Source organism: Chelonoidis abingdonii, chromosome 8, assembly GCF_003597395.2.
Source record: "Chelonoidis abingdonii isolate Lonesome George chromosome 8, CheloAbing_2.0, whole genome shotgun sequence".
NCBI lineage: Eukaryota > Metazoa > Chordata > Testudines > Testudinidae > Chelonoidis > Chelonoidis abingdonii.
The window spans coordinates 59,826,052-59,852,399 of NC_133776.1; the positions used below are offsets into that span (position 1 = coordinate 59,826,052).

At 47.4% G+C, this 26,348-nt stretch overlaps 1 protein-coding gene across 2 annotated transcripts; it reads right to left on the minus strand.

The window, feature by feature from the left end:
* Positions 1–3,074: 3,074 nt before the first annotated feature.
* Positions 3,075–20,976, minus strand: CLIC2 (chloride intracellular channel 2). 2 transcript variants are annotated; one of them, XM_032772339.2, is made up of 6 exons: positions 20,436–20,976; positions 12,613–12,722; positions 11,281–11,406; positions 8,517–8,623; positions 7,324–7,505; positions 3,075–5,417 (listed from the first exon to the last, which is right to left on the minus strand). In XM_032772339.2, the coding sequence occupies exons 1-6, from the start codon at positions 20,490–20,492 to the stop codon at positions 5,256–5,258; spliced, it is 744 nt and encodes a 247-aa protein (XP_032628230.1). In that variant the 5' UTR covers positions 20,493–20,976; the 3' UTR covers positions 3,075–5,255. The 2 variants fall into 2 exon arrangements, with proteins under 2 accessions (XP_032628230.1, XP_032628231.1); XM_032772340.2 differs by lacking the exon at positions 11,281–11,406 and having other exon boundaries at positions 20,436–20,748.
* Positions 20,977–26,348: the final 5,372 nt, after the last annotated feature.

Below are 26,348 nucleotides of genomic sequence, written 5' to 3' on the forward strand. Positions count from 1 at the left end.
ATTAACAGTACTGTCATATGTAAGACATGGGAGCTAATTGTCCTGCTCTACTCAGCACTGGAAAGGCCTCAGCTGGAGTACTGTGCCAAGTTCTGGGCAGCACACTTTAGGAAAGATGTGGACAAATTGGAGAGAGCCCAGAGGGGAGCAACAAAAATGATCAAAGATTTAGAAAACCTGACCTGTGAGGAAAGGTTACAAAACTGGATGTATTTAGTCTGGAGAAAAGAAGACTGAGGGAAAGTCTGATCAATCTTCAAATATATTCAGTGCTGTTCTAAAGGGGACAGGGATCAATTGTTCTCCCTGTCAGCTGAGGGTGGGACAGAAGATAATCAGCTTAAGCTGCAGCAAGGGAAATTTAGGGTTAGGTATTAAGAAAAGCTTTCTGGCTATAAGTATAGCTAAGCTTTGGAACAGGTAACCTAGGGAGGTGTGGGATCCCCATCACAGGAGGTTTGTAAGAAGAGGTTGGCCAAACCCCTACCAGGGATGGTCTGGGTTTTCCTGGTCCTGCCTTAATGCAGAGGCTTGACTACAGGACTTTTCAAGCTCTGTGGTTCTGTAAGGTGTATTTATGCCATTGTATGCCCAATGTAGTTACACTGGTGGAAAGCCAGTTTAACAGAGGTGAGAGTGAATCAGGACCTGGGTCTCTTCAGAGATCTGTCTCCATCTCTGGGACAGCAAAATAGTCTATCCTGTGTGAACCCTCAATTTGACAGCCTAGGATCCAAGCAGGAGTTTTCAGGAGCCCTTCTCAAAAATGGAGGCTTCTTAGCTGTTACACTGAAACCATTAATTTCCCACCATAAAGTTTCACCTGTATGGTGAATTAAAGGGTTAGGGAGGTCCATTGCTCCATCAGTCTGCTCAGTTTAATACCTTCAGGAGCTTTATCTGACATTTCCAGATAGAAGCGTCTGTCTTTTCTACTCGCAAGCTATTGTGGATGCAGAATGGTGAGTCCAAATGCTAACAGTGAGCCATCTAACTACCTGGCTTTGGAACTGATTGCCATGGCAACTATAGGCGCCTGGCTAGATAACTGTATCCACAAAGCTCAGCCATGCTGCTATATCAGAACTGTGCTGTATCCCCTCCCACTGACTGTCACACTTCTCCTCCACTCTCCTTGTCCCAGACTGCTTCTGGAAGTACTGTGTCACCAACTGAGGCTGCCTGTCACATGGCCATCCCAACGGAGACATGCACTTTCTGAGTCCTCCACCAAGAGTCCTCCACAAACTTGGCCCCCTTGGATGCGTGTGCCCCTTCCTTGCCTGCCTTTGTGCCCCCCAGCCTCTCTGCAGCTGCCATGGAAGAGCATGCATTGCTTTGTAAATAGCATTACAAATAATGAGGATGTGTCGGTGGAAAGAGGAGAGCATTTGTAAGAGGGTAATTGGCTTAGTATGTTGAGAGAAAGAACAGGGCTTGACTCTGTTCAGATGAAATAGTCCATATTGAAATATAGGCTATAGTCCTGGGGCTGTATGCCCCTGCCACAGCATGCACAGAAACCCACTGAAGTCAAGTATCCTGCAGTGTGAGAATCAGGCATCTGATGCCTTTAAAGGTCCCCCCATCCTGCAGTGTGAATTCCACTGAATAATGCTGAGCTCCTGGAAAGAGACATCCCTGTGCTGCACTACAGGAGGAATGTGAAAGGGCTGGAACTGTTCCAGGCCTGTTTCAGCATTGCAAATTTCAGACAAACTAGGAAGACAAAAAAGCATGACACATGCTGGGCGTTTGTCAGTTTGTACTTGAGCCTGTCAGGTCCATTGCAGAGATCACAAGATGGGAGTGCCCCAGGATCAGCAGACAATTAAGAAGAAAACTGAATGATCAAACTCTCATGCTGAAAACCACAAGGCAGCTGCGCTGGTTTCCTGCCCATCACATGATTGACTTGTAAAGCAGCTAAACCGTTCTTGTGGCTGTGTGGATTATAGCAATGGAATGGTGTAGCTGCTGAGGGATAAAGGCCAGACTTGGTCTGGCAACAGAGACAGCTAAGTGGGAAAAAGAAAAACAAAACCCTTCACTGATCATTTTCCAGGCCTCCAGGATATGCACCTAGCAACTGTTCATCTCACCAGGTTTGCTGCTGTTCATTCCCCCAGCTCTAGCACTTGGTGGCTTACCCCCACTTGGAGCTATTTTATTTAATAAACCCTGACACGTTTAAAACATGGTCTTGATTTCTTGTGTGTTTGGCTCTTTCTCTTTACTCTCTGAGTCCATCTTGTTTAGTGTCTTTGGCCCCTCTACTTCCCTCCCTTACATTGCACAGAGGAAACAGGTGGGAGTAAATGAAGCATAAAGGGCTCACAGAAAGACAGGAAATGCTGCTGCATAGTGCCATCCGATGGCTCTGCATAGAATGCACAGGCAACATGGATGTCCTTGCACACCAGGAACTGAACTGGGGCCCTCAAGAGCTAAAAGCACCAGTGGCTACAGCCTGCTGCTGCTGAACAGACTCATGTTCGCCATGGATGGGGGACCATGGTGAACATGGTGAAATGGGGGATGGGGCCTCCCCCTCAAGGAGGAGTCAGGGACAAGTCCGTGGATGCAGCATATTCCTCTCCCAAATCCAAGCACATGGTGCAGAAAGCAAGAGCAGAAGTTACTGACCAGCAGTAAGTGCCCTATATACTCTTCACCCTTCACGGGTGGCATGGGCACTTCAGATGCTAACAGGGGACTAATATCAGCACAGCAAAGGGACAAGCCAAAACCGAGGGGCCTGGGAGCCCTATGGAGGGCCATGATCTCAACCAACGTGTGGTCAGCAGGCCCCGTCCTTTGCAGTATTCCTACTGCCAGTGAGTGACATCGTCAATAATGCCAAAGCTGTTGCTATGCTGCTGTGGCTTCTCACTTTCTGAGGGGAGTACAGGGGCCATGGAATTCCTGTTCATATGACGCTGCTCTATAGCGCTCGGGATGCAGAGCAGATGCAGTGTGCCACCCCAGAGCGGGCTGCCTTCCAGGTTGTGGCTATAGCCCTCTAGTCTGTACAGTATGTTAGGATCCTTCAGCACAAGGGACTGCACAGAAAATGGAGGTCATTATCACTGTTTATTTTAGAAATGCAATTAATATTCACTTCCTCATGTTCCCAGCACAACCCCCCCACCTTTTCATGCTCTGCTGCCTTCTCTAGCTCTTAGCATCTCCTGGACAGCAGTCTGGGGCTGCATTGTGAAAGTTGTATATAAAATAAAGTTTATCATCACTTGAATGAATGTGAAACTAACAAATATATCAAAAGCAGAATTGCGAGCACACACTTTTTAGTGCAAAAGTACAAGTAAGAGAGAAGCTTAGTGAGTTTTTTAGGGGGCTTTTACCATCTCAGAGTGCAGTGCAGATCTGTAAGGCTCAGTACATTATAAGCAGAATATTTATGGTGCCACTGGTTTCTGTACTATTTTGATGGAGGAGGCAGATTCCTGGGTATAGATTTTGGCAGGAGGCCCCAGCAGCACAATTTAATGGAGGAGAGGAGAGCGTGGCCATGCAAAATGTCCCCAACATCACGTAGGCCCCCGTCGGTAGCCAGCTCACACCAAAGAGTGGGTGACGCTGGGTGGGAAGGGGCAGGGCTGCCATGAGCCCTGGGCCAGCCCCTCCCAGCTAACCTCTGGCAGTTGCCTCCTGGACTACACCAGAGCAAGCAGCAATCCCCTGCAGTGGTAGAAAAGTGCCTCAAGGGTTGTACTTCTTGAGCCAGCATCAGTCACGCCATGCTTATGTGGGCCAGATCCTTAGCTGGTCTTGCCCTTCAGTGTAACTGTGCTAGGCTCACCCAGCTATGGAAGTGGGCCTGGGTGCTCTGTGTACATGCACACATGGTTTGACCTTGATACACTGCACATCAGTTATAAAAACCCTTTTGTTTTAGAAAGCAAATGAATTTTTGTCCACCCTTGTTAGCTGGGCAGGTGGGTACAGCTTTTGTGGGATCAGGGGAAAGTTCACAGTCTGCTGCCCAATTATGGAAAACACCCGCACTGCCTGTACGTGAAAGGGCAATCTCTCCTGATCAAGCTATGTTGCTGCGTGGGGTCATGGAGATCTGGAGATGGAGCACCTGAGTCTTAGCAGTGCACATTCCAGCAATAAGAGTGGGGCAGATCTCTTGCAAGAGTTTCCAAGCTGATCACTGACACTTACCGGGTGAACTTTGTATAAGAAATGGCTCTTTGCTGCTGGTGCTCTGTATTGAGATTGTGATATGTGTGAGCCTGATACACCTTGAACCTACACCTACATGCCTTAGGAGGAGCTCCACTGAAGTCAGTGGAGACAGAGCAATGGAAACCTGGTATCAGAGGAGAGGAAGGCACTGTAGTTCGGTGTCTATTGTTGGTATATTTGTGACTTGCAGAGCCTCCCATGCTGGAGCCTTCACACAGCTCTGCCAGGGCACCTCATTCCTCACCTAGAGCAGCCCCCGCTGGTGCAGCCCTGTGCACATCCTGAGAATACTATCTTTCCATAGCAATTAGATGGAGCGTCTCCAAATTCTAATCAGAAATCAGGCACATGCCTTTTTACCAGTGAGGGTGATTAACCATGGGCACAAACTCTCCAGGGAAGTGGTGGATTCTCTATCTCTTGATGTCTTCAAATGCCTTTCCAGAAAATATACTTTAGCCAAACACAAGTGAGTGGGCTCAAAGCTGGGGTAAGTGGGTGAAATGTAATGCCCTGTGTTATACAGGGTAGGTAAGTCTAGACGATCTGATGGTGTCTTCTTGCCTAAACACTATGCACATGTGAAAACCCATTTTGCTGGAATCTAAGACATCATTTGTACCCCATCCTCCAGATTCAAAATGGGGATACTTAAACCGCACTATGCTGCATGGTCACCAGTTCTCTGCAGTTTTGCGCAATAAATGTTGGTGATCCCACAGAAATGTTGGGAATCCTAGCCTCTAAGGAATGACAAAGCAGCTGCCTCGGCAGATGGGTGGTGCCATTTCACTACATGCAATGATTATAGCTGTAAAATCAGGGTTCAGTCAGCTGCAGCAGCTGGAAGCACAGGGTTATTTTCTGAAAGGCTGTTACTAATTACATCATAATGATTCCTCCAGTTCCTAAATCCCCAAATGTTTGCAGGTGACAAGACTGGGCTGTTCTACTTGCATGGCCATTCAGAAGAAGGGAGCTTTCACGGCAGTGTTTCCAATGGAAAGAGGGGTTTCAAAAACCAGTTCGTTTGGCTTCCCCTAGGTCATCTTCTTGGCAACGCTGGCATAGGTGCGTTCTATTTCCTCGTTGGCTGGGCATGTGTGGCTGAACTCATCACGGGAGTAGGCATTGTGGAGATAGCGCCAGACGCCTGTCATTTCCGCCGGGATCTCAAAGTTACGGTATTTCTTCGCAGCAATCTAGAGGGGTGAAGGGTGAGAAAATGCAGGTGATTATTAGACTTCTGGGTATCCGGATAAGATCTGGCCCCACTGACCTGGAGGCCCGCAGGCTTTATTGTTAAGGCACTGGCCTGGTATGCAGAAACTCAGACTTCACCTCCCAGCTCTATCATTGGTTCCTTGGGCACCTCACCTAATCTCTCTGTGCCTCAGTTCACATCTGTAAAATGGGGACAATAATCCCACCTTGGGCAGTGTCCAGCACAATGGGGACCCAGTCTCAGCTGGGGCCTCTAGGTGGTACAGTAGAACCTCAGAGTTACGAACTGATCAGTCAACCACACATCTCATTTGGAACTGGAATTATGCAATCAGGCAGTAGCAGACCAAAAAAAAAAGACAGTACAGTGCTGTGTTAAACATAAACAAAACAAAAAAATAAAGGGAAAGTTTAAAAAAAATTTCTGACCAGGTAAAGAAACTGTTTCTGTGCTTGTTTCATTTAAATTAAGATGGTTAAAAGCAGAATTTTTCTTCTGCAGAGTAAAGTTTCAAAGCTGTGTTACGTCACTGTTCAGTTGCAAGCTTTGAAAGACTCAGAACATTTTGTTCAGAGTTATGAACAACCATTCCTGAGGCATTTGTAACTCTGAGGTTCCACTGTAGCATCTTGGACCAAACAGGACTCCATGTCCATGGGCAACTAAGAGTGAATCTTGACTTGGAACTCCCAGGGTGTCCCCTAAAGATTGGCCAAGGCAATCCACGTAAGAGAGGGAGTGAAAATCATGAAGTGGATGAAACAGTGAAGTCCACTGAGTTCCCACAAATCTCTCCCATCCCTTTTGGATCAATACCCTCATTCAGAGGAAGAAGATGGCCAGCTTTGCTGGAGAGAGATTGATAGACTCGTCAGCTCAGAATGTCAGCTTTCTTCGCTCATCCGTCCAGCATGTCAGGGATGGCTATTACACACTGTGCTCTGTTCAAGCATCAATGTTCTCCCTGATTTCACACTTATTCTTCATCATGGATGAGATGGATAGGTTCAAGGTTAAATCCAGAAGCAGAGGAGGGTTGCAGGTAGGAGGGAAGCTGTCCACCCAGTCTGGCTTTGAACCAGAGACATAAAGGTGTCCCAGTGCTTCCAAAAGTACTGGCTGTGAAAGCCATACCCCTGAAAATAACATCAGAGCTTCACGCGGTGCAGAAGGGGTGATACTGTGAAGACTTTACTTGGGACATCACCTTTGAGAGCTAGCCAAGAGCTTCTCAGACTTTGGTTACCAGCACTGTGGTTGGGTGTGGCTAGTGCTGTTGGTCCCTCACAGAAGAGCAGGGACTGGAGTGGAGTTGCCCCTACAAGTTTCTCTCCAGTGCTTTTCCTGTTGAGCTTTAGCTCCCTCAAGTGATGGAGCTTCCTTCACTATCCTTGGGATGAAATTCACCCATGTTTAATGATCAGACCTGGCTCACCTCGCCAGCCCACTGCTCAGTTAAATGCCCTACTGAAGGGACAAGCGAGACACAGAGCAGGGGATAGTGCCAAAGGAGATGAGTAGAGACAGGCTTGAGTCAAGATATTCTGAGCTGGAATTGGACAGCGCCTCAGCTCCCCAAAGCTTCACAAGGTCAGATGTGGTGAGCTGGCGCTAACTGGGAGTGTAAAGGGACCTGTACTGCTTTGGGAGGTGATTCTCACAAGCGCCTAAGGCCCAGATCCTCAAAGGTACTCATATGCCTCACTGGCATTGATCTCAGTGAGGTGGTAGGCCTAAGTGACTTAGGAGCACAAGTCCTGCTAACTGTCACAGGACCTTGCACTCCCTGGGCATGAAGGCACTTTTGAAAATTCTGTACTTCGTGTGCTGGCCTGCCCTTTGACCCAGAGATTGTGGCCTCTATAGCTAGTGGGTGGATTTACTTTGATGATGTGCAGCTTGGGCAGCAGATTACAGTCAGCTAATGTTAGCCTGTTCCCATCCAGGAATTTCCTCTTGGAGACCAAGACTTCCTCAGTACTGTCCTGGTCGATTTCTTCAGGGAGCGGGTTGTTCAGGTAGGTGTCCAGGCGTTTGAACTCCCTCAGCAACGCTTTCTCAAAATCTGCACCCAAGGAGAAACCACAGTGTTAGTGTGAAAGACCTTGAGCAGATTCTGCTCTCACACCCACCAGTTTCACTGTAACTCCACTGATTTCAGTAGAGTTACTCTTGATCTACACCAGCCCAACTGAGATCAGAGTCTGGGTCCCTGGTGTCAGATAATGAGCCTGCCCCCATCAAAAAAAAAAAAACACCCCACCCTCACAGACAAATCCCTGATACTTGTACTGTTGAGCTGGGCCATACATGAAGAGGGGTTTCCACCTGGGACCACTGTTGCGATTTCGGTGAAGAAATCTTGGAATATATCCTTTTGGCACCTTCAAAAGAGCTCTAGGATCTGAACATGCCCCTAATACGTATTGCCACCTTTCTCTGAGAGGGAGTGGTTAGAGGGGGTTGGCCAAACCAGTGATAGATTGCCTCCCCAAGCCCAGATCTATCAAACACAGTGCGATGTCCCACTGCCCCCAGTAGGCTGTGCCAGAACTGCTCAGAGTGTGTACAGAACAGGGCTCTATGCAGGTGGAGTTACCAGAGCTGCTCCTTTAGCAGCCACCTATCCTGATGCTGTGCTGCTTCCAGGCATTTACAGCACAAGCTATGGATCATGATCCTCAAATGGTGCTGGGTGAAAGGCAGGGTTGCTTCTGTCCTTCCAATTCATTGCTTTACTTGGGCAGGTGGAGTGTGGGAAACAGCGGGGACTCCAGCCCAGCCATAGCATGCCCTCTCAAACAGCAGGAATCCTGCACATAGGAGTTATCACCAATACTCAGCACCTCTAGATCCCTGCCACTGCTGCTGAGAGGCATCCCCCCAACACCTCTCCTGGAGGTTCTGTAGCTCCCATTCTGTGCACCGACATCCCCACCGTCACGGACTGTGAACAGCTGAGACACCCTCTGGATCCCCCTGGCTGAGTAAGCTATTTTTCTAATAGGTTTTGCTTCAGGATCCAGGGAAATGATGGACTCAGAATAATAAATAAAAATACCCCAGGGTTCCTTACTCTCATTCGCTTCCTTGTGAGGATTCTTGATGTATGCAGAGAACTTGGCAAAAATGTTGCTGCCCACATCAAAGGACTCCTTGTATTTGGGGCTTAGGTGTGGGTACCTTAAACAGATAATTGCATAGAGTCATATACGGAGAATTCATTGCCATTAGAAGGCTACTCAGCTGCGTTCTCCTCTGGTGACTATACAACCCACGAGCACTGAGATGGGTTCAAAAGCATAAAGCCCTGCAATGATCAGCCTCATCTAGCTTCTTGCCCAAGGGATAAAGGGAAGCTCTGAGCTCTGCTGCCACTTCCAGGATGCTGGCCTCAGACAGGAATGCACGGATTGGCTCAAGGGGGATATGGAAACTCATGCAGCTCCCATGGGGAAATGCCTTTTGTTCTTGATTTATCCCAGTATACCCTGCATGCCAACATCATCCCAGCTGTTGTGTTAGGCCCAGCCCTGCACTGGCCCTAAGGTGGGCTCTGCCAGACTCAGGGTCTGTCCACACTGCAGTCAGAGCGGGGACTGCAGCCCGTGTAGACAGACCCAAGCCAGCCCCCCAGCACAGGCTAGCAGCTCCAGTACCTACCCAGTGGTCTGGGGTGATGAATGAGTGAAGAAGGCTGAAGGGTGCCCCAAAATAACACTGCTGCAGGTAGCAAAACCTCTCCTGGCAGGGGGTGCTGTTCTGTAACTAAACCTGACCATCTGAGCAGGTAATATGCTTTTTCCCATTAGTCTGTTTATCATAGGGTGGCTGGCCCCTTAAAGGAGAGCAACCCCATCTCAGCCCACCTGTAGGTCATTAATGCCATGCTCAGGTGTCTGGTTGGCAGCTAATGAGTGCCTGGACCTGAGGAAAGGTAGCTCAGGTGGTGGCGGGTGCACCTAGAGGAGATTCCCCAGGAGATCAGCACTACTGCTGGCTGAGCTTTCCCAGGGCAGGGCAGGGCTGGAAGGACTAACCAGTGAGCCCCAGGAGGGGACCTGGGGGACTCTCAAATGCAAGGGATGTAAGCCTGCCTGAATTATTACTCAGGCCATGGAGGAGGCTGTGGGACTCCTGAGTTTATAGGAAGAGGCTTGAATTAGTTCCCAGAAGAAGGGGAAGACTTGAGGGGCTAAAGAGCTTTGTACTCTGTACATGAGTTAATCCATAAGCCATTGGTCTAAGTGCCCTTGTCTGGGAGAGGAGAGGGCAGGACTGCACCATGCTATTGCACTGAGCTGAGACTCACTTCTGCCCCATCTCTGTGCTGTTCCTGCTGGGCTGAAAGCTGTTAGGTGAGCAAGGATGGAGAGCAAAGCCTCTGTGTTTCATGTGCTCAGCAGTCACCCGGTGAAAGGCTTGAGCCTTGAGTGTTGGTGTGTCCCATGGTCGCTAAGGGCGCACTCCTCCAGAGGCATTTCTGCCCCTAACTCTCACAGGAATCAGGCCTCTCAGACTGGGGCTTTCAGAGGGGCTCAGCCCCTGCCACTGCAGACAGATTTGCAAGAGATTCCAGCACTCAACTTGCGCCCAATTTGCTGAGCTGCTTTGCAGCTCTGGCCCTAGGACCTAGCGGGTACCTTGGATTCCTTTAGCATGAGCTCCTGGAGTGTCCCCATGCCAGCTTGGTCGGGACGTGGCTGCAAACTGGAAAGGGTCACACAGCAATGACCTCTAGCTAGGCATATCCCAAAGTTTGGGTAGGCACAGAGGGGAGTTTTCAGGGCAATATGGAGCTGAAGGAGGAAACCCAGGCTAGGATTCTGCTCCCTGCTACCAAAGAGTGTTGCTTTGGGTTCCATCCAAACAGCCATGCAGCCACCAACAGCTGGTAACTCATCAGGGAGGTGAGAGGGGGGAGACTCGGGCGAGCCACACAGCTTTCTACAGCTCAGGATCTGGCCTAAAGCCCCAGCTGTGAACTGTTCCGGCCCTTTAAGGTGTCTCCTGTTTACAGCTGCAGCGAACAGTCAGGGAGAGAGCCAAGAATGAGTGCATAATAACCGCTGGGCTGGTAGCTGGCTGCATTTCTAACCCCTGGGCTGGAGTGTTTACCTTGGCTCGGCTACATGCACCTGCCCCTTTCAAAAACAAGCAGTAAAAAGGTTTTCAGATCCCTCCCCGTCCCCTGCTGCAAAAATAACGGCATCTGCTTCTTGGGTCTCTACATCGATCCACCTGCATATTCTCACCACATCCCCTACCCCTGTGGCTCGCCTGTCCAGCCCCTTTCCCTCTTTGCCTGCATCCAGAGATCACACAGTGAATTTCCTCCCATTGTGTTATCTCACAGGCCAAACTGTTTCCTTGCTGCTTAGCTAGTCATAGAGGAAGGGGGAGATGGGTCACAACCTTAAACCAACCGTCTCACACTAGGCAAAAGCCTATCTCTGCTTCTTCCCAGGGACACACAGCAGTACCTTGGCCTCAGCAATACCCTCATGAGAGAGCAATATATTACTCAGAGCAGGGGACTAGGGACAAGGGACATTCTACTCTCTGCCACTGGCTCCCTGTCCCGCTCTGTGCCTCTGTCCGTCCCCCCCGCCCCACAAGATGAGTACCATTGCTGAACTGATCAAAGTGCAAGGGGTGAGAGGGGAGGCAGGGGGCAGGGGAAGCCCAGAACTGGGTAAGTGCAATGGCCACTACTGCACCCAGGCCATTCAAGCTTTGCCATGGCCACAGATCTAGGCCCAGTGTTGTGATCTGGTGGCAGTTCACATCTCCTGGCTGGAAGGTTGCAAAGCAGTGCATAAGACTATGATAATAAATACTTAGGAGGCGCCAGTGTCTGCTCCAGGAACTCCTCGATCTTAATGAAGTCTGTTTTCAGCTCCTTGTTGAACAATAAGAACGGAGGGTTGGTCCCTGGAGCGAGAGATTTCAGCTCTTCAGGTTTCCTGAAATGAATTTTTTTTTAAAAAGAGAGGGATTCACTGCTGAGGTGAAGGCCTCACTGCACGTGCAGTGTCACAATCTCATCTCACCACCATGCACAACCACCACAAAGAACATAGAATGGTAGCACCGGAAGGGACCCTGAGAAGTCATCTAGTTCAGGCCCCTGCACTGAGGCAGGACCACGTAAACCTAGAACATCCCTGACCAATGTTTGTCCAACCTGCTCTTAAATACCACATGGTGAAGGCATCGAATAGTGAGAGACACAGATTAGTACATGGAGGAGACACAGAGATGAGAAGGAATCGTTGGCCCTGTGTTTTGAAGCCAGAGCCATGCTGTTCAGGAGAGGGAGCTCCCTGGATAAAGGCCCAAATTGTACCCTGAGTTCACAGCTCCCATTGACTTCACGGGCCATTGGGACATCCATCTTTGGCAGCCCATGGGATATGTGTAGTCATTTCAATTTGCCAGAGAGGGCTCACTGCCATCTTTTCATGGCCCTGTCACTTCAGGATATCTTGTATGAATCTCCATGGACAAACTTCTGTTGTTCACATTGTGTCCCCAATTGCTTAAGACACAATGGCCCGAACTGTTGATTTTAGGACCAGATTTCCTGCTGGCTTATCCCCTGTGTAATTCCATGGAGGTCAGCAGCAGGGGGCAAATAGAGCATAAGTGAGGTGAGAATTTGGTCACAGCTAGACGGATAGCAGGGACACCGCCTTGTAATGATGCCAGTCAGCTCCATCTATGCCAGTGACATGGCAGATGTAACGAAAGGGGACGTGATGCTGACAGCGGGAGAGATCTGAAGTGTAGAGTGAAGAGCAATTGAGTCATATGACACTAAGATTTTGTTGGTGCACACCAGGGGTAAGCAACCTATGGCACGCATGCCGAAGGTGGCACGCAAGCTGATTTTCAGTGGCACTCACACTGCCCAGGTCCTGGCTGCTCTGGGGGGCTCTGTATTTTAATTTAATTTTAAATGAAGCATTTTAAAAACCTTATTTACTTTACATACAATAGTTTAGTTATATATGATAGACTTATACAAAGAGACCTGCTAAATGAAGACTTGGCACACCACTTCTGAAAGGTTGCTGACCCCTGGTGCACACAATCCAAGGGGCAGCCCTGAGCTTCCCTGCTGTGTACTCTGGATGTCTCACTGGCAAGAATTACCTCCATTCCCTTACCTTGTCATGTCCACTGTGGTCACATTGAATTTGACTCCTTTGAGCCACAGAACCATGAAGAGACGCTGGCAGAAGGGACAATTCCCAATGTTCTCGCCATCCAGGCCAGCCTGCAGAAGGAGCGAAATAGACCAATGCTGCTCACTGGGCATATGATGTCTCCCACAACTGGGCTTCTGGCAGTGGCTTTGAGCAAGGAGCTGCTACCACAGCTCTGGGCTTGGTAAACAGGCAGTGGCAGCATAACAGGTGAGTCATTGGTTTCATTGAGAGTTAGGCCAGATTGTCAAAGGTACTTTTCTCTCCAATTATTTTTAAAAAAAGGAGATTCAATGCAACATTATGGTTGAGATTTCAAATGGACTGGAGATAGGAGATCATAGATTATCAGGGTTGAAAGGGACCTCAGGAGGTATCTAGCCCACCCCCCTTGCTTAAAACAGGGCCAATCTCCAACTTTTTTTTTTTTTTACCCTGTATCCTTAAATGGCCCCCTTAAGGACTAAGTTTACAACCCTGGATTTAGCAGGCCAATACTCAAACCACTGAGCTATCCCTCCCCCCTAATGCTCAGCTAGTTTCTGTAGCAACTATAATCAAAGTCACATGGCACATTTATAATCTGTCTAGATATAAGCTCAAGCTGCAAAGTTTGCATCTGTGTTTAGGTTTTTTTAAGGGATATGTTAAGATTCAGGGGTCCAGTCCATCCCATTACACAGAGAGACACCTAAGCATCAAATTCAGATCTAGGTTTGCATCTGTATTTTGAAAATCCCTTCCCAGAAGTCTGGGGTTGGTTAGAGGTTGGGGGTCCATTACAGAGACAGGGCATCAGGCTGATGGAAATTACACGGGGAAGATGAAGGGGAGAGGTGGGGGAAGCCCAGTGCATAGCCAGCCCAGTACTAGGGAAGTGCAGTGGCCACTACTGCACCCATGCCATTCTGAGCTTTGCCACAGCCATGGCTCTAGGCCTAGTGTTCTGATCTGGTGGCAGTTCACAGCTCCTTTGCACAGTTGTGAATGATCACACATGATGCAAAGCAGGGGGTAATTAGCCCCTACTACACTAACTTACACCCAGGCTTGGTGAGCTACATCAGAGGAGTCATGTAAGGGGAGGAGGTATACGTTACAGGTGGCAGGTGGATTCACTAGCCCAGATAGCCTGCATTGCACCCCTGCAGTGCATACAAAAGCAAACATAACATTATCAAGTCACACTCCAGCATCCAGGCATCCCAGCTGAGCTGGGGAAGCTTTGGAGTCCCATCCAAACTGGCAGCCAAACTCTAGTGAACGCGGTAGCAACCCCTTGAATTTAATCTAGCTATTTATACCATCCTTGTCACTATGGTATCTGAGTGCCTGAAATGCACCAAAACTGATTGTCATCAGAGCAGGTGGGCCGTGCCCCTAATGAGGGTGCTGGGTTCATGAACCAGCACCACTCACAGTGATTGTTTTATAAGCTAGTGTGGTATTGTTTCTGTTTCCTGGGCGGGAGCTTGGTCAGAGGGGAAGACAATATGAAAGCTCTCTGTGCCCCTTGCTGCCATGTTTTGGAAAGCCTGTCTCTAGAAGCTGGATTGTCAGGGGCTCTTCAGACAGGAAGCAAGAAAGGGAGGGGGAAGCCAGTACACTCAGCGCTGGTGGTAGCGGTGGGGGAGAGAGGCACAAAAGGAGGATGGAGTTTGATAATGGATTCAACAGGAAGGGAGGATCCTCGCTGGCAGGAGGAAAAACTCAAGAGGGAGGGTGTGGGAGAAAATGCACTAACGTTTTCCAGGAAAACAGTAGTTTGTTTTCTTTTCACTGTTCACTTGCTGATTTAAAGAGACAAGGCATATATTCCTAAAGGCTCAGAGTTTCCATGAACCAGACAAACAATTCCCTTTTTAAAAACAAAAGTCAGTCTTCAGTCAGTGCAACAAAAATGAAGAACACTGCAAGCCTACTGGGCAAATCCTGAGACTACCTTGTCAGACACAGATTACAGCCCTCATTCTCTGTAGAAGTCCTAATCAACAAATACATCTAGACAGGCACTTCCAGGAGTCTTGCATGTGTTTGGAAGGCTCTGAGGTCAGTATAGGAGAGGTGGGATCATTCAGTACAAGGCAATAATAACTCTCAAACTGTGGGCCCCATCTCCAAGTGGGGTTCTACTATGAAAAGTGACTGTAACAATACCACCTGGGGTGTTCCATATTTATAAACCCACGATCTGGGCTCCTGCCTTCTTGTGCATCAGTGGCAGCATAGCAGGGTCTGCAGGCTGCACTGTGCTCTTGAGGTGACATTTTCAGAAGCACCTAAGAGTAGATTTTAAAAGGTCATTAGGCCCCCTAACTCACACAGAATTGGCCAGCGCCAATGTCTACACAGCAATCTTACAGCCCCACAGCCCGAGCCCCATGAATCAGGTGGCCCCAGGAGTGGCGCCAGGGTTTTTGGTGCCCTAGGCGTGGGTCCTTCCATGCTCCTGGTTGTTGGCGGCAATTCTGCGGCGGGGGGGTGGTCCTTCCGCACTCCTGGTCTTCGGGGCACTTTGGTGGTGGGTCCTGGAGTGAGTGAAGGACCCGCCGCAGAATTGCCGACGCCGACCCAGAGCGTGGAAGGACTCCCCGCTGCCAAATTGCCACTGAGGGCAGCAAAATGCCACCCTCCCAAATTCTAGTGCTCTAGGCAACCACCTTGGTCGCCTAAATGGAAGCGCCGGCCCTGGGTGGCCCAGGCCAGCCACTGGGGTTTTATTGCAGTGTGGACATACCCTTAGGCACTGGGGGTCCTGTGGTACCTTATAGACTAACAGAGATATTGGAGCATGCTCCAATACGTCTGTTAGTCTATAAGGTGCCACAGGACTCTTTGCTGCTTTTACAGATCCAGACTAACACGACTACCCCTCTGATATTAGGCACTGGGGGCGTCTCAGTCCCACTGAAAGTCAAGGGCCAGACTTTAGAGGTGCTCAGGTGCCTACAGATACAGATAGATGCCTAAGATGTACTTTAATAAATCCCACACAAGTTAGGCACCCAACTCCCAAGGGCTTTCAGTGGGAGTGAGGCATCCAGCCTGCTTAGGGCTTTCAGAAATGCCACTAGGTATCTGTCTGCAGCTTTAGGTTCCTGCTCCTACATAGCTTGGAAAATCAGTCCCCTGCTCACAAAGGCATCTTTGGAAATTTTACCCCGATCCATCAGACTCTTGTAAAGACAACTAGAGCATCGGAATCAAACCAAGGAAAGCTGATGGTTTAAATAAACAAAATGACAATTTAAAAATGTTCTCCTTTTACCTTTACTATGCTGAAAAGAAACTATTCAAATGAATATTCTCCCAAGAGTATTTTCTGTTACCGTTTCTGATCAAACAGCTGTGTAATCGATTGTTTCCATCTCAAGAGTCATACGGAACAGGAATAAGCCACTAGTAACTACAAGGCCTCAGCACTGCAAATGCATACATGCCTAATTTTAAGCCCCAGAGTATTTCCACCCAAGTCAGTAGGACTATTCAGAGACTGAAAGCCAAGCCCATGTGTTTGCAGGACTGTGCCCTCTTGCTGCTGAAGCAAATATCATTTACAGAACAGGAGGTGATCAGAATAAAAGAATTAAGAGAAATGGAGCAACTTAGGTCCAGATCCTCAAAAGTATTTGGGTGCCTAACTCCCATGGGTTAGACAAATAACGAAATTATGGGAACAAAGGTAGGACAAATGGGATGAACTGATTTAATATGAACAAATGAATTAATATAACTTGTAAAAATCAATTTGTATATCTACCAGCACTCAAACAGTCTTCTGCCTCACCTCCGCTTCATGCCCTTATCTGCTGTGTTTGTCACTCCCTCTTTTAATAGGTGTGTAAGAAAATAATTTGGACTGCTCACAAAATTCTACTTGTTGATTTTAAGAAAGGTAATAACTAAAATCTTTTCAAATAGTCATATTTACAAACGAGGAAAATCTTCTGAGTGCTGAAAGCTTAGAGGGCTTTATTACCTTTCTTGGAGACCTTTACTACTGCAGAGAATTGAAAAAATACCAAACCCATAAACCTAAGATGGAGATTGGCTACCTTATAGCCACCGATAATGGGAAGCTGAGCTTTTTGGTGCTAGATGGCTGATTTGGATTTAGGATAGGCCACAGACAGCTGGAAGTCATTACTGCTGATTTATGGAGACCTACTTGCAAGGAGCGAATGTTCTCCTAATTCCACAGCTACAATACAAGTGGTACTGAAAGAATGGTGTGTGTGTTGACACTGTTATCACAGAAGCCAAGGGCTGAATGAACTGTGGTGGCAGCCCTAGATGTGATCTCCCTAGATGAACGTTCAGATGCACTGGGAGCATATCAATAGGGCAGGGAGATTCCTCTGCTATCTCTACTAAACTGGCCCGTTAGACATAGAAGATTTTGCTCCCCAGGGTTGTCCTCCTCCCACGTTCACATGCAATTACCTAGCAATCAGACTCTAGTAGGAGATTGGCTAGTGGAGTTTGACAAATGCCCCCTTACAATACACTTCTGAGCTGGAAGGAGCTTTCCCTGCCATTGCAATGGAGGCAGTCATATCATCCAGGCTTGAGAGTTCAGTGACAGCTAAGGATCAACCTCTGGGGAAGGAGAGCAACAGACACAGAAAGACTGTTGATTGTGTGACCTAAAGAGAGGACCAATATTGCAGATCAAGGGGGAGCGAAGGGATAGAAATTGAAAGGAGCAAAGTGCCAGAGTGAGGGCACAGGAAAGATCTAGGGTATATTTTTTTTATTCTTTTAAAAATTAATCCAAAGCTGGGTAATGTTACACAGAGCTGAATTTTAACAACAGAATGATGACTGTAGAAAAAAGCAAGTCCAGTGACAGACAGACAGCTCCTTAACTCATATAAATGGGTGTAGCTCCACCAACTTCAGTGGTGCTGCACTGATCCATAGCAGCTGAAGATTTGGCTCTTAGTTTAACAGTTAAGGTGGTGGCCAGTCCATCACCAGTTCTGACACAAACTTCCTGCGTGATCTTGGGCAAGTCACTTTGAGTCAGATTTTTAAAGGTATTCAGGCACTAACCCCCCTGGAAATCAAGAGAAATTAGATGCCTTTAAAATACATCCCTTAATGTCTTTGTGCCTCTCTTCCCCATCTATAAAATGGAGATAATCATTTCTTTCTCCCACCCTTTGTCTGTCTTGTCTTCACGGCAAAGTGGACTCAAGTTATAATTCGAGTCCTGTCCAGACACAAAACCCCTTGACTCTAGTGCGGTGGTGCTTTTACTTCCTGTAGATGAGCCCAAGTGTGGGTATAGGGTAAAGCTCAAGTTAATACAACTTGTCAGCTGCTGGTATGACCACTCTGCAGTGTGGGTGCAGGCTAGCATCATTCGAGTGCTGATAGTTCTCTGATGCCTTCCCACAATTCCCCGTGTGCCCAGAAAGGAGAGGCAAGTTTCCCCACAACTCACTGATAAAGAGACCATAGAGTGGCACAGCCTACAACAATGCAAGGAACCATGGGATGGCCCCCAGTAGCCGTAGTGACACAAATGAGTGAATGCAATGCATGCTGGTATGGACACAGCAGCTCAAGTGTTAGTTCTCCATGTGGCTGCTCTCACCCACGCAAGGCTAACTCCAGAGGGGTAAACTGAGTGTGGCTAACTCAAGTGAACTGCAATGAAGACATACCCAGGGGCCATGCCAGGGACTGTCTCTTCTTGTGTGTTTGTATAGTGCCTGTCACAACAGCGTATGCCTCAGGAATAGAAATAATGATCACAAATAATAGCTTTTACCATCTAAAGATGCATGAGTTACAAGGAAGAAAAATCAAGATCAAGAAGTTCTCAACAGAGCTTCAGGAACTGCCACTCTGGGAACAATAGCAGAGACAGGTAACAGGGCAGCGGCATCACATCCTCGATGTCCAGTGGGTCAATATCTCTGCCAGGAGACTAGACCAGTCCTGTGAGGTGCTTGGAACTAGGTGTTCAGCACCTTGTGGGAAGCACTCAGCATCTCATGGGATTCTTTTCCCCCAAAAGACAGGGTTGAGGTTTAGGGCCAGATTCTCTCCCACCAACACTGGTGTGAATGGGGTGTAATTCTAAAGTTACTCCAGTGTTAACTGGGGAGCAGGATCTGGCTCCTGATCTTAAGAGGTGCTGAGTGCCTACAACTCCCATTGGGATCGGTGGTTGCTCAGCACCCCTTTAGATCAGACCCTGTTTCATTAAAGACTGCCTGCCAAAGATGGTTAAAACACAGAAACTGTTATGGTAGGGGACTGTTAGTTTACCACCATACTACTTGTTCCAACTGGTTTTTTTTTTGCTGCTAAATTAAGTAAGTTTTAGGGGAAGTACAGACTATGTTTGTTTTCTGTTTCTCTTCTCTAATAAAAAGCCCCTTGACTCTGATGCAGCTTTGAAACAATCTTGTGTATCATTTTCCTGCCTTTCCCTAAGATAGTTAGGGACTAGCTAGGTAACAGTGATAAAACAGGGAACCACAGAAGCATTGAATTCACCAGCAAAATACCCAGGGCCAAGTTTGGTTTTAACAATTGAAGGACAGTGAACAGGAGATGATCTTAATGAAGTATCTATGTTCAGCAACTTAGCTTAGGCTTTGAGAGGTTAAGGACAGATAATATCTTTTACCTGACCCCGGAATAGTTTTACTTTGGACAATCCTGTACATCAACAGCGAGAGTGGAGTCTGAGTCCCTAGATTTCTAACATAGACCGAGGTAGCCTTCTGTTATTTGCTGTGGGAAGGATTCGTTGTAATAGCTGGAGAATAAAACCTCCTATCTCATTTAAATGACACTTTTAGAACATTAAACATTTCTTTTTAAAAGACTCAGAATCTCAACATTATTTGTATCCTGAAATCTTGAGCATTTGCTGTTTGCATCAAAATGCCCTAGACAAAGTCACTTGTTATTCTGTTACTGTGATGGTGTAATCAATGGCCAGCCAAGTAACAAGCACAGGGCCGGGGAATTTAAAGTTATGGAAGTTGTTTGGGGTCATGTCTCACTCTCAAACACTCATTTGGAAATTCAGGCTCTCTAATTTATGTATTGCTTTCTCCACTTTTGCTAAGAATGTTTTGAAGAGGGGAGTTGAATGTTCCAAAGGAAATTGTCCCCAAAGCACTTAACTGAAGGGAAAACATTTCTACAGCAAAAAAGCCTTCAGCTGAATAATCGACACATGCAGAGTAAAAGAGAGACAGAGCAGTTCAGAGAGTCTGTCTTGCAACCACAACTTGGTGAGAAGCTGAAATTGAGTGTGTGTTTTTGTGTTATTGTCTGTTATCTCTTCTGGACAGGCTCACGCCTTATTTGTCTCAGTAAGGCACATGCCATATTTACACTGCTGTATATATGATTTATATCAGCATAACAACAATTAATAAGACAACATCACACCAAAGGAACTTGATCCCCTTGATAACTTCATAACCTTTCAATTCCTTTGACACTATGCAGTAGAACGCATACCTCCCTGCAGAGCCCGGACTGGGAATTCCCCTTGTCTGGGCATGCTTGGCACCCTTTTCTGCCAGCCGCTGTGCACACATATGTGTAGTCACGGGTCTATCTGCCTATATGTACCGCTGACAATTGCAAATGGGACAATAGCCCCCACTCTGAAACGATAAAGCACTTGTAAAAAAATCTGCTGGTAACTTCACCAAAAGTAACTGGCGAGTTTAGTGAGTCGTTGTCCTTCCTGCTTGGGGTAAATCCAGCATGCAGAATTCATAAGCGTACATGTCTCTGAAACTCACCTTCACGAAAAGCTCTATCTCAGGCTCCTTCCGAGGGCTGTGCCGCTGGCTTGCCATCCTCTCTGCTTGTTCAAACTGCTAGCCACTCTCCACTGGAGCAACTTGCTCTGTTCTTTGCTGCTATTGAACCTTTGAGTGGAAGCGGGTGGCGATCCAATGGGAGAGCCGCTGGTGTATGCTGAAGGACCTCTCTAATGAAGATACACCAAGCCCTGTTGCCAGCTTCACTCACCAATGGGCAGTTCTATCGCGGTTCTTTTCCTTCCTCCTCCTGAATTCTGAACTGAGGGGGAGTGACAGAGTGTTTGCAGCAACTGCTGGAGGGGCAAGGGTATTTCCACAAGGGCCTCCCAGTTGTGACTCAGCATCCTAATCTATCAGAGAGCATGCATGAGGTCCCCCTGTCAGCTATCAAGCAGACCAGATGCTGCCCTGGGCTCTTTCTCAGCCGTGGGCTTATGTCCCAGAAAAGGTCCTTCCACTTCTGTTACTGTAAACTCCCACCCATGAGAGCTTTTATGACAGGAAATGGGACGGAAGTGTCTTGTGCTTCATCAGTTGGAGAGATCACTTATCTAATTATCCTGTCCAGGAGGCAAAAAGTCCACAGCTCCCGAGCACATCTCTCCCCCCACAACACTCACTAAGAGAAAGCAAGCATTGTTGGGAAAGACCCTAGATTCACCGATAAAAAAGGCAAACTTCCCTCTACTCGGCACAACTTTAAAACACATAGTATCTGCCTTAAACAATAACATCTGAGCAGGGCCCACACTGGCAGCTCAAATCTGAATCCCTCTCCACCCTTTGGGGAAAGCTCCAGCAATCCAGGGAAGGGTCTGAATTTCATACCTCTGGCCTCTCACTTTTGTGGGCTGATTTAGAACCCCAGATGTGAGCAGCCCCCAAATCAGCAGGAGTTTCAATTCCAATCCTGATCTGAACCCTGTGGCTCCGGCTCATCTCCTCTGGATCCAGTTCACTTTCCATGTGTTATTCTTCCGTTTCCTTAGAGAGTTTCATGGATTTGTCACAGATATTTGTGTGTATCATCAAGGGCTGTGTGACAGGGGAGAGGTGGGGAGCTGCTTGGTCCATAGTGAACAAGGGAATATCTCCAGATGTCCTCTGCCCTTGCACAGGTCGCCCAGGAGAGGGAATGCTTGGTGAGACAGAGTGGGAAGAATGGCTTGGGGCAGGTCAGGCCCCCCACCCAGGAATTTAAGAGAAACTGGAGAAGTTTACTGTCTGCCTTCCACACTCTGTCCTTTGCTGATTGGGAGCTGCTGGGACAAAAAGTTTGGTTTGGCCCAATGGAAGTCCATCACAGATAGATCAGCTCTTCAGACAAAAACACAGAGATTGAGGATGGGTCCTTCTCTTTGGCCCAGAGACTCCCAGGGGCCAATGGGAGGTGTTGCTGCTTTCCTGGCAGCAAGGGAGTGGGGGAAGTGACTGCCCTATCTATGCCTTAGCAGGGAATCTTTCAATCAGACTCAGCGTAAGAGCCTAGTACTGGAGATAAAGTCATTTCATTAGAAAACATGACCAACTTGCTTTTCCTTCAGAAGGGAAGGGTCATGAATGTGTTGTTACTAGTTGGCTGCCCTTCTCCCCCACTCGCCACCCCCTTGCCCTGGGATTCCTGATTAGAGCTAGAGCACCCACTAGAAAAACAAAAGCGAGGCCTCTCCATTACAGCAGGGGGCAATTTATTGGATTAAACTTTTTTTCAATGAATTCAGGGTGACCAAACCATGTCGTGAATTCAGGTCAAATTAGGATGACTAGACAAGAGGAAGAAAATAGGGGGGGAGCAAAACAAAAAACAAAAAAAAACTGAATGCTGCCAGCGGAGCGAAATATCGGGACAAATTGTGTCCTAACCAAAGATCGGTCGGGACACGTGACAAAAACACCTAAATATCGGGACAGTCCCGAGTTTATCGGGACATCTGGTCACCCAAGGTCAAATTCACTGAATTGTTTTGGTTAAAAAAAAAACTTGGAAAGAAGCCAAAAAAATTCCATTTGGGCTTTGAACTGACTTCTTTGTTTCAAATTTCACTTCACGTTGACTTTAAAAAAAGTTAAAAAATACCCCTGTTCAAAACCAAGCCATTTCCTTCCATCTGAAACTAAACTTCATTGACTTTTCCCATATGGCCAGTGAACCAAAAACTCAGTTATTTTCACAGATCTCCGGCCAGCCCTCATAGTTCAGGACATAGGCTGAGCCCCAGCGAGGGTTGGAGAATAATACCTCTGTCTGGGACAGCATTGCACACTTCAGTATTGTAGCAGCAGGACCCACTGTCGGCCACAGTGCAAAATGCTGGTTCATTCTGCTCTGGCTGCATGTATGGGCCAGTGTCACAAGCTCTAGCCTTGGAATCAGGGGAGCTGTCTTCTGTAATGATATCTGCTTGCAGTTCTGCTATTCAGCAACTAGGGGCTATACTGAAAATTTCAGAAAGAGTGTGGTCTGTGGGACTAAGCAAAAATGGAGGCTTCATAGATTTCAAGGCCAGAAGAGACCATGTAGGCTACATCTACACTAGGAGCCTGAGGTGCAGGGTCGGCTGCAGGCACCAATGTAGGAAGCAGATGCTTGGGGTGGCCAATTCAAAGGGTGGCACTCCATCCAGTATTGGGGCAGCTCGTCTGGGTCTTTGGCAGCAATTCGGCAGCGGGTCCCTCATTCCCTCTCTTCCTCTTTGAGCTGCCGCCAAATTGCTGCCGAAGAGGAAGAGAGGGAGGACCCGCCGCCGAACTGCCGCAGAAGAAGCGGCGCGATTGAGCTGCTGCCGAAGTGCTGCCACTCATCTCTTTTTTTTTTTTGTCCACTCAGGGTAGCAGAAAAGCTGGAGCCAGCCTTGTTGGGGTGCGATTCCCCTGCTCGTATACACAAAATCGAATGGTATACATAGTAGCATAGCTGCAGTAGTATAGGTAGCAGCAGTGGGGACACGAATTAGTTGTGTACCCACCTGTTTCAAGTAGGTTTGTCCTAGGCATGGAAAATCAGTGCCTTTGCTGTTGCTACTATGGCTATGCTGCTATTCGTGCTCATGCTAGCTCACTGAAAGCTAGCGTGTGTGTGTATGAGGGGTGAATCACACCCCAAGTTCCATTACCCTGGTCTAACTGCCTGTGCTACACAGGCAATAAAACTTCCCCCAAATAATTCCTGTTTGAACTAGAGCACATCTTTTAGAAAAACATCCAATCTTGATTTAAGGATGAAGCTGGAAACTCCGATGGAAGGCAGCTTGTTTGTTTTGCTGCTGTTTCCCCCAATAAATGCCTGTTGTTTACCCAGATGGTGAATTCATCCATTCTGACACTGACACTGAGTGTGATCTTGGGCTAGTCCCTTCACCTCTGCATGCCTCAGTTTCCCTATCTGTAAGAACATCCCTTTCTAAAGAGTTCTGAGATAATAAGTGTCACGAAAGTGTTAAGTATACTGAGGATTAGCACACAGCCCCTGCTTCCTATCTTGAATGAGTCACCCCAGAGGCGCAGAGAGAGTTCAGAGATTTCTGAAAATGAGCATGCCCCTGGTCAGAAAATAGCTATTGCAAGGACATTTTGGTGACCAATGTTGTCTGCTGCAGCAGAGCACATGGGAAGCATTTCTGCTGGGAGCTCCTGCGTTTATGGCACGGAGCCATAAGACTCAGTTACTGGTGAGGAGCATATCATCACCTGCCTGGTGATACCCTGCAGCTCTGAAGTTCTCCTCTGCTGTTCACCTCCTGCCCAAGGACAGGAAGAAAGAGACACTCTTTGAGGTATCTCACCAACCCACCTCTTGGGGCTGGTCTTGCAAAAGTCTAGACATAGGAGATGCTCTTATTGTATAATAGGAGTATTACTTAAACCAACTGTAATGCTGCCCACTCCGAAAGGAAGCCTGTGCGTAAGGCACTGAGTTTGTTTCCTTTAGAGCTGACAGCCTAAAGGAAACAAACTCAGCCTGCCTGCAGTGGAGCTGGGGTAGCAATGAACTCAGGTAAAACAGATGCAGGACATCATCTGTATCCTGAGGTAAGTTGGCTATGGGAGACATGAGTTCCCTGGTGTGTAATTTTAACAAGTACACTGACAGGCCCCAAGCAACATTTCATTGGGCCCAGGGCAAACTCCTAACACAGGCCCCCATCCCATCCCACACAGACACATTAGTTAATGAAAGAAAAATTACTCTTTGATTTCCGAAATAGCAGAGATAGGCCTCGTCACTTTATAACTTGCCTTTTCTGGCCTTTTTTGTGGCAAAATCACGAACGACCTCTCTGAGGTCAAGTTTTCTTGCAAGTTCACACTCAACAGACAAAACAGCAAGGTGACCTAAGCCTTCCTGAGTCCTAGTAGATTGGCTGCAATTTCTGATGTGTGCTGGCTTGCTAAAACGTCTTTCAGCTTCTGCCACAGTCACTGGCAATGTGCAAAAAATTCATAGGGCTATGCACACCTCACTGAAAATTAGTTGTTGTTTTGTGCTGTCAATCTCATTAAGTAAGATATATGGTGCAGCTCAAGTTCTTTTCCAAAAGTAGACTTGAAACCAGTCTTTTCTCTGTTGTAGGAAGTCCTGCATTTGAGAAGAAAATCAAGGAAAACTATGTCCGTCAGCATCTTTTGGTATTGACTTTACTAGCTTCCGCATTTCTCTGAAATTAGGTGCACGAGACAGAATAGGCTTTTGATGAACAGAATCTGTAATGTATTTAGGCCACAATCCTGGAGCTTTTAAAAAACATGAAACAATATGGATTGTGACCCTATTCTCTCCTGTTTCTTGAAAACCTTCCTCTGAGACTGATGGTGCTGGTGGCAATATTACTTGACTATCTTTGGAAGTCATTAGATTGGAATCACATGATTCATCTGGCTGCTTGTTTTTATCACTTTCCACAGTCTCTATATTGAAATCCATTTCACCTTGCTGGTTCTTTCATCCTGTTCCCCAGTTTGTGCAATGCTCAAGCTAGACTGTTCACAGGTCTTGTTTGTCTGGAAAAACTGGAGGCTTGATTGGAGACCTTTCGCTTCTCCCCCCCCTCCCACTCCCCTTTCTTTATGCTCCTGACATTCCTGGCTTTCTGATTTGTATTGATAGCCAGACATGGCAGTATGGCACATACATTAATGATACGCCAATGACAAATGCTCTTTAGGCAACCTGGAGGTACTGTTCCCTGTTCCTGGGATCTTGTCTCAGCCCTTCTAGGCACCCTGGAGGACCAGATCCCTATCTGGAATATTGCTTCTGTTAAGTAGCTCTGGTAAATCTCAGCAGATCTTGCTAGATCTGGACACCGCATGGAAACAAACAGACTCACCGGGATGATATAAATAACATATAAATAACATTTAGTCATTTTGTAACATATAAACATATTTACTAACATACAAATAACATTTAGTCAAATGCAATTTAGCCTGAATTTTTTTTCTCATGGAGACAGATTTGTGGCCCTCTAGCCAGGCCCCTTGTTGGACCAGGCCCTGGTAGAGTACCCATTTTCCTGCCTTTTCTTGGGCCTGCCCACAGACGTATAACAAAGAGCGGAGCACAGTACATTTGGGGTGAATTAGGAATCAGTACATTAAGAGACAGCCTGGACAGGAACTCCCATAAATGACACAGAATAGCAGCAGGGTATCACAATGTGATGGAGCAATGGGTGTGCTGTGGGCAACAGTACACAGTGGTCTGAAGTAGGAGTGGTGAGGACTGGCTGTCTAGTAGAAAAGGGAAGTGCACTAATCCTGGGGTGTTTATCTGGAACTTGAGTCATGGGAAGGTGACTACCCATCCAGAATTGGGTATGACAGTCCTGAAATGCAGAGTTCAAGTCCCAGTCCTGGGCTGAATGACTCTGGGACAACATTTGTGCTGGA